Source organism: Colias eurytheme, chromosome 29 (genome assembly GCF_061535395.1).
Source record: "Colias eurytheme isolate Ceu_HAF_F1 chromosome 29, ilColEury1 Martin Lab GWU primary, whole genome shotgun sequence".
Taxonomy (NCBI): Eukaryota; Metazoa; Arthropoda; class Insecta; order Lepidoptera; family Pieridae; genus Colias; species Colias eurytheme.
The window spans coordinates 1,742,159-1,755,713 of record NC_143008.1 but is presented as its reverse complement, the minus strand read 5'-3'; the positions used below and the strand labels follow the sequence as shown (position 1 = coordinate 1,755,713).

The 13,555-nt window shown below is 35.2% G+C and overlaps 1 protein-coding gene across 2 annotated transcripts in view; it reads right to left on the bottom strand.

Annotated features, from left to right (window-relative positions):
* neur (E3 ubiquitin-protein ligase neur) overlaps positions 1–13,555 on the bottom strand; it is a 36,135-nt gene that overhangs the window by 17,213 nt on the left and 5,367 nt on the right. The window contains exon 1 of one of the 2 annotated variants that reach the window (XM_090117902.1): positions 3,551–3,922. The exons of the other annotated variant lie outside the window; for it this stretch is intronic. Coding sequence (XP_089974028.1) covers positions 3,551–3,764 — 214 coding nt within the window. The 5' untranslated portion in view covers positions 3,765–3,922. Of the gene's footprint in view, positions 1–3,550; positions 3,923–13,555 lie in introns of those variants that run through there. 2 annotated transcript variants of the gene reach the window in all.

Here is a 13,555-nt window from a genome sequence, read left to right as displayed (position 1 = left end):
GTAGGTAGGTAGGTACATATTAATATAAATATATAATATAATGTGTGAAAAGAACGCAAAATGATAGATAGCCATCTCAATAAAAATAAAAAATAAGAAGAATTAAAACGCAGGAATCATATACTTCCATTAAAGTGTAGAAATTGTTAAAACATAAAAATCACTAGAACACATTATCGTCCCAAACTCCCAAATCTATAATATAAAAATGAATCGCAAAACGTGTTGGTAAGCGCATTACTCGAGAACGGGTGGACCGATTTCGATAATTCTTTTTTTATTATATTCCTTGAAGTACCAGGATGGTTCTTATGTAGAAAAAACAAAAAATATGTACCACGGGCGAAGCCGGGGCGGACCGCTAGTAAGAGATAAAAATCGTCCTAAACGACAATCAAAGTTAATACAACAAACATTCCTAATAAACAACCAGTCAAATGAAAATTAAATTTATTATGGATACAGTATTAAACTAAATAACTGGAAACATATCCGATCAAAATATATTAGACGAAATAAAAAAATACGCGTCGATTACAAAAACAAATGAACGATTGATTCAGATAAAAAAAAATAATATTTCTTTAACTGGCAGCATTAATACCCAAAAAAAATAGATTAAATTAAAAAAAAAAAACCTGCGAAATACGCGCCAATGCCAATTCCAAATTCAAACGCCAGATGATTGGAACATACGCCGTTGACATCTGGTGTTCCGGTTCACCTTATATCCGGCAGCCATTATTGCATTTTCAAATTCGTAACATCTGGCAAGATTAGTTTTACTGAATGTATTGTTTTATTTTTTTTTTTTTCTTCGCCAAAAGTGCTTACAAAAGCTTGCGATTACCTATTGTCTTTAGAGAAACATGACGAATTTCAATACAGAAAATCTTTTATTCTTCGACAGTACTTAAAACATGTGGTCAATTATTATTTACTCAAATAACCGGTCTGTTTCTTATCTTTTGTTAGTAAGCTTGTTTAATATTTACCCATTTTTTATATAATACAAGCTGTGCCCCGCGGTTTTACCCGCATTGCTCCGCTCCTGTTGGTCTTAGCGTGATGATATATAGCCTATAGCCTTCCTCGATAAACGGGCTATCTAACACCGAAATAATTTACCAAATAGTTCCTGAGATTAGTGCGTTCAAACTAACAAACACAAACTGTCAGCTTAATATTATTTAATTTAAGTCTACCGCCCTTCCATTGCATCGTGATACAAGCTAATAATTATTCATATAATTTATATTATAATACAATAAAATGTCGTGGTCCATGTTCATGTGTGTTTTAATTGAAACAATACAATTAATACGCAGGCATGACTTCGAAGTACATGTTCATGAGGCCTTCGTGACTCAAGAAAAATGTAGAAATAAATATTTTGTTTTAATAATTTTTTGTTATTTTTTTAATCGAGCTGAAATTTGACATGCTGATAGCCACTGTGATGTAGGCGTCCGCTAAGAAAGGATTGTGATAAATTCTACCCCCAAGGGAGAAAAAAATGACAGTTTCTACTTTGAAAATTTATTTAGAAACGCGCAGGCAACACCTAGTAATATTATAAATTTATAAAGAGGAAATATGGTTTTTAATTTTTAAGGTTGTTGTTCACAGTTCAGGAGTGTTGATAAAACAAAGAAACATACATCCATACACGAACCTTGAAATAGTCCACTTTTTTGCAGAATTCTAATTAATAATTATATCTTGTTACTTGTTAGTTATTTACACGGAATAAACTTACTGAAGCGAAAATTTTTAGCAATAGGTTAAAATATCGTATTTAGAAAAAAAAATGCTTTTACAAAATGATTTTAGCAAAAACTTGACAAAGCGGGCGAAGCTGTGGGCGGAAAGCTAGTCATATTAAATAATACATTAAACATTTATCTCTTCTATAAGAAAAACAATTTTCATCATAGACTAGGTACTTTTAGAAACTTCCAGATGCTCTTCTCAATTAAAACATTACAAAAACACTCCAAGGTGCGTTTACACCTGCAGCAGATGGACGATCTATATTTTAATAATTAATAAACTTAACGATTATTACATAATATGCGTATTCTTAATACATACTAATCATTTTACAAGGGTTTACTTCTAATCACTACATAGTATAAAACAATGTCGCTGTCTCTTCCCTTTGTCCCTATGCATGCTTAAACCTTTAAAACTACGCAACGGATTTTGATGTAGTTTTGTTTAATAGATAGATTAATACTCGAGTTTTAGTATACAATTTATTAGGTTTGAGTTTTGACACAAAGCGGGCGAAGCAGCGGGTGGAAATATAGTCTCCTATAATTTAACTAATTTTAAACTCGCCAAAAACTGCATTTTAAAAGTAAGTGTTATAAGCTAATTTGTAGTATATATTTCAATATAAGTATGTATACGTACTTTTATACGCAAAACACATAAAAAGTTGATCTAATTAAAAGATAGGATTTTAAACCTTCTCACACTAATACTAATTAACGATATCCTTTATTATCTTAATTGCTATAAATTAATATTCATTACCTACCTACCTAGTACCTACCTTCGTATAGGTATTTTCTATTCCTCAAGAAAAAATAAATTCGCAAATGTCACCAACCAACGCTTTTACATGGTTCACCTGAAGTATGTAACCGACTCCTACACGTCAAAAAATCATATTAAATGTCACTATTATTATGTGTCTTTAACCATTCCTCAAGTAAATGACAAACATTTGAACAATCATACTATACCATCTAACAACCCCTAGCTTATTTCACATAGGGCGTCCACCCTACGTACGTATTACTTAAAAAATAAAAGGAGTCAAAACGCTTACCAGTCCCTTCGCAATTCACAACGAGTGCCATTATTAAACTTGAGTTAAGAATCTATTCATTACAATGTGATAAAGTGCACTAATTATTATAAAACACGCGTAGAACAAAACATTACCGCAACGACCAACAAATTACGACAGTTTGTGCAAAATTAACGTCAAATTGAGGGTAGATTGAAAATGTGGTACAGATAAGCGTAGAATAAATAGATGCGCAAGCGTAGAATAAATAGTTAAAATAATTTTTATAAAAAAAATATTCACAATAAACATTCGAATAGTTAAATGTTAAAAGGCAAGTAATTTTAACCAGTCAAAATATTAAACCTAATATAATTTAACATAATTAATACCTATTATTTAACATATTTTTAACATAATTTTACAAGTTCACTACCTATAATTCAAATATTTTCTAAAACAAAATTTTTCTGAATAAAAAAAATACGAAATATTAAATAAATTCGCATTTTGAATAATAATCGTAATTCATATACCACAGATTAGATAAACCGTTAACGGTCAAATATAGACGCGTCCTTACATTTTCCCATTTCCTGGCTAATGTTGATAACAATAATTTACTTAGTTACTCGAAACTAGTATTACTACATATTATTTGATATTCAATTATTTATTTGTATATTCTATAAATTTAACTAGTAACTACCAATAATAAAAATTAAATACTTCATGAGCGTAAAAACTTACCAAGTCCGATCTTTTTCTTAATTTTCTTCAGCACTTTCATTTTGGATCCCTTCTTATCTTTCACGGGGGTTGTTTCTGGCTCCATAGCCATAGGGGGCAATACGAGAGTCTGCGGCGGCATCTGGGCCCCGTGTCCCGAAGCCCTGGGGCAAGCGGGACAGTGGCAGGAGCCCCTCGCCTGCCGCACACTCATACAACTACTTACACCCATCATTTATACGGATTAACGGTGTATTCAATTCAACAATAACTATATATCATATCAATACACTTTCACGGTCACGATACTTTTTCAATACACAAATTTCAGTCACGATTTAGTTGCTAGTTAAACGTAGACGCGATATGACGTCCGCTCGCGACGGGGCCTACCGGCGGAGTGACGTTATCGACGAGCGTGCAGCGCATCGCGGCACGATTACCGGAGCAATTGCTTATATGATGCACGTGCAATCGATACACAGCTTTAGTACAGTGTAATAAAATCCAAATTGCATTACCGCTAGTCTTACATACGTTCTTATATCCGAATAGGCAGCTGCGCGCGCACAACAACCCTTATTAACATCTGTCCCTTTTATTTTCATAATGATAAAAAGAGTTAGAATTCCTTCAGCAGCAACTAGCAAGGGTGGACTACGGCCGCTTTGTCTCTCCTACATGTGAAGGGAAAGGTGCGTTAATTTTCGCGGACCGAATGAAATTTTTTGATCGAATTCAATGGATGGATAACATGGCATTGGCATTCAAAGGGCATTAATTTTTGCCTTCGAGTCCTGTGCAAAATAGAAATTGTGGTCAACATATGTATAGGCAAGGTGTTCGAGAGTGCATTCATTAATTTTGAGGAAATAACAAATAAATTGTGCAGACCGGTTAAATATGGGGTGCTTTGGGGTAATTGAAAAGGGCAACGATTATACCTATAGTATTAACCTAATGTTTTGTTTTTACTCATTTACAGATATACCAAAAGAGAAAAATTTCCCATAATTACGGTCAAAATCGGTAGAAAACTCATGAAATTATCGTGTAACAATACAAAAAAAGCAAATACAGTCGAATTGAGAACCACTTCGTTTATGGTTATGGGTTATAGGAAAATCAGTAGAAAATTATTTTAAACAAAAACTATTCCACTTAACACTTGCAAACAGCCAGTGTACTAGACAAAAATTTTTAATGGGTCCTACTGGATGGCACCAGCTTCAAATTAAAAGATTCATAATAAGCAGTCACCACAAAATACAATAGAATTGAGATGCTCGTATTTTTTAAAGTCACTTGACAATGTGAACAACGTAAAATCCACAGAAACAAAAAAAGTACCTACTTACTTGAAAGAGAATGAAAAAAGCAAATTTCTTCGAAAGCAAGCAATACCACCGGAACTCGTTAAGTAATCAGCTAATTGCTCTAATTGACCCGAATTAGCGCATGAGGTCCCGAGGTGCAGACGGACATACATGACTCACTGATATTATGTAATTAGACGGATAATTATTTATGTTATCATAAGTACAGGATATAATTAGCTGAAGAATTACTAATTTTCAGATTTATAATTTACTAGCTTTCCGCCCGCGACTTCGCCCGCTTGGACTAAAACCTAATAAATTATAATATTCTAAAACCTTACCCTTGAATCACTTCATCTAATAAAAAAACAAACGCAGCAATCGATTGCGTAGTTTTAAAGATTTAAGCATACATAGAAACATAGGGTTATAACTTATAACTTATAGGGACAGAGAAAGCGACTTTGTTTTATACTATGTAGTGATAGTGATTTTTTACAGGAACGTCGAAAAGCTACAAAATATTTTGAAGCTTATATTCCTCACTGGCTGCTTGTCCCTTGGACTTGTTTTGAGTCCCGACCGGCAGTTCCTGAGATTAGCGTGTTCAAACAAACTAATAAAGTTAGTACGGAATTGCAAAAGCTTGGATGGTCATTTATTGGTATTTGTCAACAAAACACCCGCTAAAACTACTGAGCGGATTTTGATGAAACTCAGCAGCCTATTGTAGCTCATGTAACACAAAAGCTATAGCAATACTACCTTTTATCCGTGCATTTATTCCGAGTTATAATTCAGCTAACTCATATTGCGCAGTTATTATGAAAAACATCCTTTTGAATAACTTGTTTTAAAACGCAACAAATATATGTCAATACGTACCTACATTTGACATATATGATATATCTGACATCTTTATATGTCAAACAATTGAGGTCAGTGTTATGATGAATAAATTAAACACTAACAAAGAGTTGCCACATTTAGATTTGTGCGGCTTTGTGTATCAAACGAGGAAACCTAAATAATTTTTGTTTGCTTTTTCACAAGCAAACGAGACAAAGCGAGCTTTTTGGAGATCCATATAAACTCTGCTAAGATACGATTGTGATATAATTTCTGTATAAAAATTATTACGGTGTTAGATCGCCCATTTATCGGGGAAGGTTATAGGCTATATATCATCACGCTAAGACCAACTGGAGCGGAGTAATGCGGAAGAAACCGCGGAGCAAAGCTAGTAAGTAATAAGAGTAAAGCTGAGCAACATTTGCCAAGACAGGAGCCGTATTAAGACCTCTTATTTACAGATGACGCCGTGAATTGAACTGACTGGCAAATTCATATTATGATAGCAATAACCAGCCATAATTAATAACGGCCCCAGGTCTATAGCTTAGTTATAAAATCACATTTTTCCAATTAACCCCTAAAATTGGGACGAATCTCGGGTCGTTAAACCGACCAGCTGACGCGAATCTAAAAAGTGGACGCAAGGTGCATGCCGCATCTGTGCGCAGGCGTCGCATTCGTGTGTTGGTGACAAATGGCTGTGCGTATCAAGCTCAAAACTTTAGATTTTCAGTTTTATAGCATTCAAATCCTTTCTTACTTACTAAGTGGCGCAGGGACTCAAGACAAGGCAGGGAGCCTTGGCCTCCGTCAATAAGACCTATCTATCCTGAGAGATCTATCCTGCGCCATCTCTTGCCAGTTTTCATTGAACATAGATGCTCTGTGTCTGGGTGTAATTTATCTATATAAGTATTTATTTAAAATTATACATGTATGTTTATCAGCTATCTGGTTTCCATAAGACAAGCGAAAGCTTAGTATGGGATCAGATCGTGCCGTGTGTGAAAATTGTCCTGAAATATTTATTTATTTATTATTAATCTGGAGGGCCTATTCAAATCTTAGCTAATATTATTATTTCTGTTTGTCTGTCTATCTCTTCTTCACGCCTCAACCACTGAACCGATTTGGATGAAATTTGGTATAGATAGCTTTAGACCTGAGAAAGGACAGGGTGTAGTACTATGTCGTATATATTGCGACATAATATCTTAGAGACCATTACCTATCGAGTTTTAAGCTTACATGCAACACATTTGGCGATTCATTTTTTACTAGATAATTTTGTTAATTACCATTTTTAATGTATGTGAAAGTATTCATTAGTCTATTGTAATTTGTACCAGCCTTAATAGAAGCAAAGGTGTACACGACAATTATAGTAATTAACTAACACTAACGAGAATTATCCATAAAAATTAAATATCAAATACCTAATCTATCGACAATTTCGAACTTTACCCTAATTATTTTTAACTAGCTTTCCGCCTGCGGCTTCGCCCGCGTTTTCAAAAAAAAACCCGCATAGTTCCCGTTCCCGTGGGATTTCCGGGATAAAACCTAGCCTATGTCACTCAGAAATGATGTAGCTTTCCAACAGTGAAAGAATTTTTCAAATCTGCCAAGTAGTTTCGGAGCCTATTCAATTCATACAAACAAACAAACAAACAAAAAATCAAACCTTTCCTCTTTATAATATTTGTATAGATGTATAGATGTATAGATTACATAATATTATATAAACAATTTTAATTAAGTTGAAATCCTATCCTATCCTATCCTACTAATAATATAAATGCAAAGTTTGTGAGGACCCGGATGGATGTATGTGAATGTGTATACAGTACATGTATGTTTGTTACTCTTTAGTCTTTCACGCAAATACTACTGAACCGATTACAATGAAATTTAGCACACATATAGAGGGTAACTTGGATTAACACATAGGATAGGCTTAATCGCTGTTGGAAAGCTAAGAAAAATAAAGGCATAATAATTAATTTGTTATTATCTGTATTAGCTGCCATTAGTCGAACAATATAGTTTTAATACACCCACGCAAATTCGCCTGCTTTCAAAATGTTTTATTGAAGCGAATCTTCTTTAGTAGACCGGGAGATACTGACAGAAAATTTCGAGTCATTTGTAACAGGATGGCGGTTCTACAGGGGTCTTAGTACGCAATGACAAAAAGAAAAACGATGGTGTGAACGCTGGTACCGGCGGCTTAGTCGCGTGGGCGTTAGTCGAACTCGTCGGAAAAATAGCGAAGTCAAACGATTTGTAACACAAAAATTTTAGAATTTACCGATAGCCCATAAAAAAGAAGTAGGCGGTAGTGTCATGCCATACTTTTCCGGTGTGACTTACAGCCCGCCATACCGACGCGAATGTGTTGATTTAAAAAAAACAATTCAACCATTTTTACCAGGCTAACTTTTGCACAGGTAACCATCGTCGTGCAGCCATTTACGAAAATCGCCATGCCATACTTTTCGGACGATTCCAAATGGTCGCCATACCGCCGAAAATCTGCAAATTTTTTTTTTCGCCGAACCATTTGTAACACCCTAAATTTTTTTTTCAACAACTCCTGAATGATTATAAATAGAAGTGTGATAATGCCATACCTGTGGGAGGTGGCGAATGTGTATAAGATTTTTTTTTTATTGTATGATTTTATTCGTATTTTGAACGATTTGTAACAGTATGGCATTAATCTTTCCTATAAGTTTGAGGTTCAACAAATATAAATACAAAATTTCAAAGATCTAGGTGGTAGAAATCTTCACTTCTATAAATTAATAATAAATTTATTTATGAAGTATGGCAGCACTTTTTCCCCCTACAAGAAGTATGGCAAATATAATAATGGTCACATTTTATCAAATACTCTCCAAAAATCTAAATGCAATACTGGTACAAAAAGTTTGGCGAAAAAAAAAAAATTTGCAGATTTTCGGCGGTATGGCGACCATTTGGAATCGTCCGAAAAGTATGGTATGGTGATTTTCGTAAATGGCTAGACGACGATGGTTACCTGTGCAAAAGTTAGCCTGGTACAAATGGTTGAATTGTTTTTTTTTAAATCAACACATTTGCGTCGGTATGGCGGGCTGTAAGTCACACCGGAAAAGTATGGCATGACAGTACCGCCTACTTCTTTTTTATGGGCTATCGGTAAATTCTAAAATTTTTGTGTTACAAATCGTTTGACTTTCGCTATTTTTACGACGAGTTCGACTAACGCCCACGCGACTAAACCGCCGGTACCAGTGTTCACACCATCGTTTTTAGGGTTCCGTAGCCAAAATGGCAAAAACGGAACCCTTATAGTTTCGTCATGTCCGTCTGTCCGTCTGTCCGTCTGTCACAGCCGATTTACTCGGAAACTATAAGTACTACAGTGATGAAATTTGATGGGAATATGTGTTGTATGAACCGCTACAAAAATATGACACTAAATAGTAAAAAAAAGAATTGGGGGTGGGGCCCCCCATACATGTAACTGAGGGATGAAATTTTTTTTTTCGATGTACATACCCGTGTGGGGTATCAATGGAAAGGTCTTTTAAAATGATATAAAGTTTTCTAAAAAACATTTTTCTTAAAGTGAACGGTTTTTGAGATATCAGCTCTCAAAGTCGTAAAAAGTATGTCCCCCCCCCCTCTATTTTTATAACTACGGGGTATAAAATTCTAAAAAAAATAGAGGTGATGCATGCTAATTAACTCTTTCAACGATTTTTGGTTTGATCAAAGTATCTCTTATAGTTTTTGAGATAGGTTGATTTAACTGTAATTTATTATATTTGCTGCTACGGAACCCTTTGTGCGCGAGCCCGACTCGCACTTGGCCGGTTTTATTATATATAAGAATAGGTAATTTAAATTCATGTCGCTTTAGTCACAGTGCATTCATTTTATAATATATTGCTGTATGAAGAAAAAAATCGTTACTTATAGAAGATTATCCATGATATTAATAATTGAACTATTTTTTCTTTTTGTCATTGCGTACTAAGACCCCTGTAGAACCGCCATCCTGTTACAAATGACTCGAAATTTTGTGTCAGTATCTCCCGGTCTATAGGCGCTTTGAGAGTAAAATATCAAGTTCGCGTCATGGCAATATAATCACGTCAGGGAGTAAGGCGACGATTTTCGTATTGTTGTATCATTCCAAAGAAGTTTCACTTCTGAAACGTGTGCTCGGCACACACACTCTTTTTTCTACTTAATCAAATTTTTACAAACTTCAATTGTTTTCTATACCGAATTTCACTAACTCATTTCTCTTATACAAAAAAAAAGAATAAAAAAAACAGCACGTGTCGATACATAAACAGGGCACCCATCATAAGATCTGCCACATCTTTTGCCCAAGCTGCTAACACCAGCTTTGACGAGACAAACACGAGGCATAGAACGTTCGGTCACAGTAAACAGAACACGACCAGTAGGGCAACTAAGCTTCACTACATAGTATAAAACAAATTCGCTTTCCGTCCTCTGTGCTTACATCTTGAAAACTACTCAACGGAATTGATGCGTTTTTTTTTATAGATAGAGGGATTCTCGAGGAATGTTTTACTATGTTTGTAATTCATTAGGTTTTAGACGAAACGGGCGCGGCTGCGGAAAAGCTAGCTTTCGATAAAATAATTATGTACATACTCATCAATTAAGTTGATAACAGATTGGTTATAAATTTGTTAATCGGCTACTGACAACAGTACGACACGGCTGACGTCTGCTATGAGTTTCGTCGATGCGCACATTCGTAGAGTGAGCCGTTTAGAATTTTTTTAATTGAAACTTCATTACGCGCGTTGAGAGTCAAATTTCAAGTTTGTGTCATGGCAATACCGTCACGTCATAGAGCAAGGCGACGATTTTGGTATCTTTCAATCTTGCCAAATAAGTTGCACCTCTGACACGTGTGCTCGGCAAACACGCTATTTTTTTGTAGGTAGTTCCCCTACTGTTCATTCTATTTACTGTGGTACAGGCTACAGCGCGCGCGGCGGCTCACGGGCGGATATAAGAACAATCGGCGCGTGCGCATCTGCGAACGAGCTTCCGAAAAAAAAAATGACATGTGCTCGTATGAATTGGAAATTATAACTGTTGCAACGAGCAATTGTTGAAACCGTTACGTTTCACATTTCGTTAATAACAAATCCTTATCCTTACATAATTACATTTTATTATTTTTATTACATTTATAATTAAGAAATAATACTTACAAGTGGACCTCTGATGTTCTATTAATAAATAAATTAAAAAATTTGCTAGAAGTGCTCGCGGTTTTACCCGCTTTGCTGCGCTCCTATTGTCTAAACAAAAAAATTTTTTAAATTATTTCATTCTGTGTATATAGGTAATTATGTGCACAGTGCAAGTATGAGTATAAGACATTGACATTTCTTTTAATACGCACCTGCCAATGTTTCTATTTACTGTAATTGTACACTTATGTTTGTAAGGGCTGATTTTTCAATCCTTGGTTAAAAATTATTCGTCGAATAATGTATATAAGGCCCTTCGCTCATGGAGCTACTCAAAAATGACTGAACTAATCAGTAATTACGATTACAAACCAGTTACAAATTGTATCTCGCATACAACGCTACTCAAGTTATAAGGTTTCAGTCACTTGTCAATGTTTGCTCGTTCATTTTTATCATAAAAAGCAAGGAAAATCGGGAAACCAGTAGCGTGGAGACCGGCACGACGCGTCGCGCGTGATTGGTTGCTAACGCGTTACTCACCAGTTAGTAACTAGTCGCGTCGTGTGCGAATCTCCATAGAACATGTATGGGCTGTGACGCTCAGGCAACTCGTTAGTAATTTGAGTTTGTGACTAGTTCTTTTTGAGTAGCTCCATGAGCGAAGGGCCTAAAACTACCATTTTAAAAACGTATTCTAATTGCCCGTATTTGATAGTTTACGTGACATTTTAATACATAATATCGTGTAATACTTTATTGGACGGATAAGTTTTATCCAAGCATTGAAAAATCGGCCCTAAATAAAATTAAAGTATCATGCCTATATAATAAAAGTTTAATAAAACTCAAGAGTTTGTTTGTTTGATCATTCAGCATTATCAGTTTGGAATTACTGGACCGATTTTGTGATCGGTTCACCGTTGGACTTGGGTGTATAAATTATAATATGCGTGATCCCTGAGTGTCCTCGACATATAATATGTACAACGGGTGAAATTGCGGCTATTCGCTAAACATATTAAAAAAAATACATCATCACTATCGTTACTATTCATAAATCTTTGATACCAAGGTACGAATTAAATCTGTCCGTTTAGAGTGGGTCAAAAATCGAAATCGAGCCTAAAGGATCGTTTACATACAAACTTACAAATGAAGCTAAAAATGTCCCTTGAAATTCCATATCTACGATATAAATATGTGTAACAGACGGCGATTGTCACAAGTGCATCGAACCTAAACACCTGACACAGAAAACACATTATATGTGTATCGTGACGATCAACTCTTAATATACCACGTAAACTATAAGACTTCTGCAAAAACAGGTCCAAAATGCAACGAACTTAAGCCGCAGAACACATTTTTTAAGGCGACATTATGTGCCGAGCCTTAACGTCTACCTAGCTATGCACTGCCGCGGCCGGGCCGCCCGTATTGAGTAAGGAAGTTTATTTTTGCTTTTTCTTATGGAATCTTTCTAACATCTAATGTATAGTATTTTTAACCGACTTCATAGTTCATTCCCTTTCATATGATATCCATATTTATAGTGTTGTAAATTACGTTAACCATAATCAACTAGAAAAGAGCTAAACCGATAAAAAACTTTTTTTTTATAAGTTCAGACGTGAAAATTAAAAATCATTAAAAGTCGCATTCTGCGCCTTAATCATGCAAAAAAAAATTATACGTCAAAAATTTGCGAGGCCGAACAAGGCCGGTCGCAGACACGAGGAAAAAAAAGTAAAATTAAAAAAAAAAAACACGAAAACGTCGAACCAAACATCTGTCGCTTCGACACGCGAGAGGCGCGTGGATGTGCCGACTGTAGAGCGACAGGCTTTTGAATTTCGAACGCTTGCATTTTTTTTTTTTTCGAATTAAATATGGCGATTTCAGTCCTTATGTACATTTAGTACAACTACGCAACGAATTTTGATGCGGTTTTTTTTAATACATAGAGTAAGTCTCGAGGAAGGTTTTAGAGTTTAGACTTTAGTATATAATTTATTGTGTTTAGACAAAGCGGCCGAAGCTGTGGGTAGATCGCTAGTTTATTATACCACAGCCGAACAAGTGTCTAGTAAAAACTCAAGAATGATAATATATTTCATAGAAGAGAAACCCCAACCCTAATGTTCGAAAGAGCCTCTTTGTTACACATGCACATACTACACAACCTCCTTAGATTACCCATACTTTGACATTTCAAAAACAAATGCCAATACATACCAAACAACAACAACGCAATAACAACCTTAAATCGCACGACACAGAGTTCAAAATCCTCTAAAAAATTCGCCCTTTATCAGCACAGCTGACGCTCAGCTGTCCCCATAAAAAGAAATGAAAAATTTTAGCACTTATTTTTATCGCATTAGGGTTTAAATTGGTCAATAGAAAAAAGCCTACACATTTCGGTTGCTATGCAATTTACGAGACATTTAGACTAGGTTTTTTTTCTTGTCTCGAATGCTTCGACGAGGTACTTCCAATATTTCTTTGTCAGACCACGCTTTCCACGTGGTAGCTTACTTCAGAAAACTTATTTAACCCATTGACCACCGTAAGCCCCGATCGGGGCGCGACACAATAGATTTTCTATTGTGTCT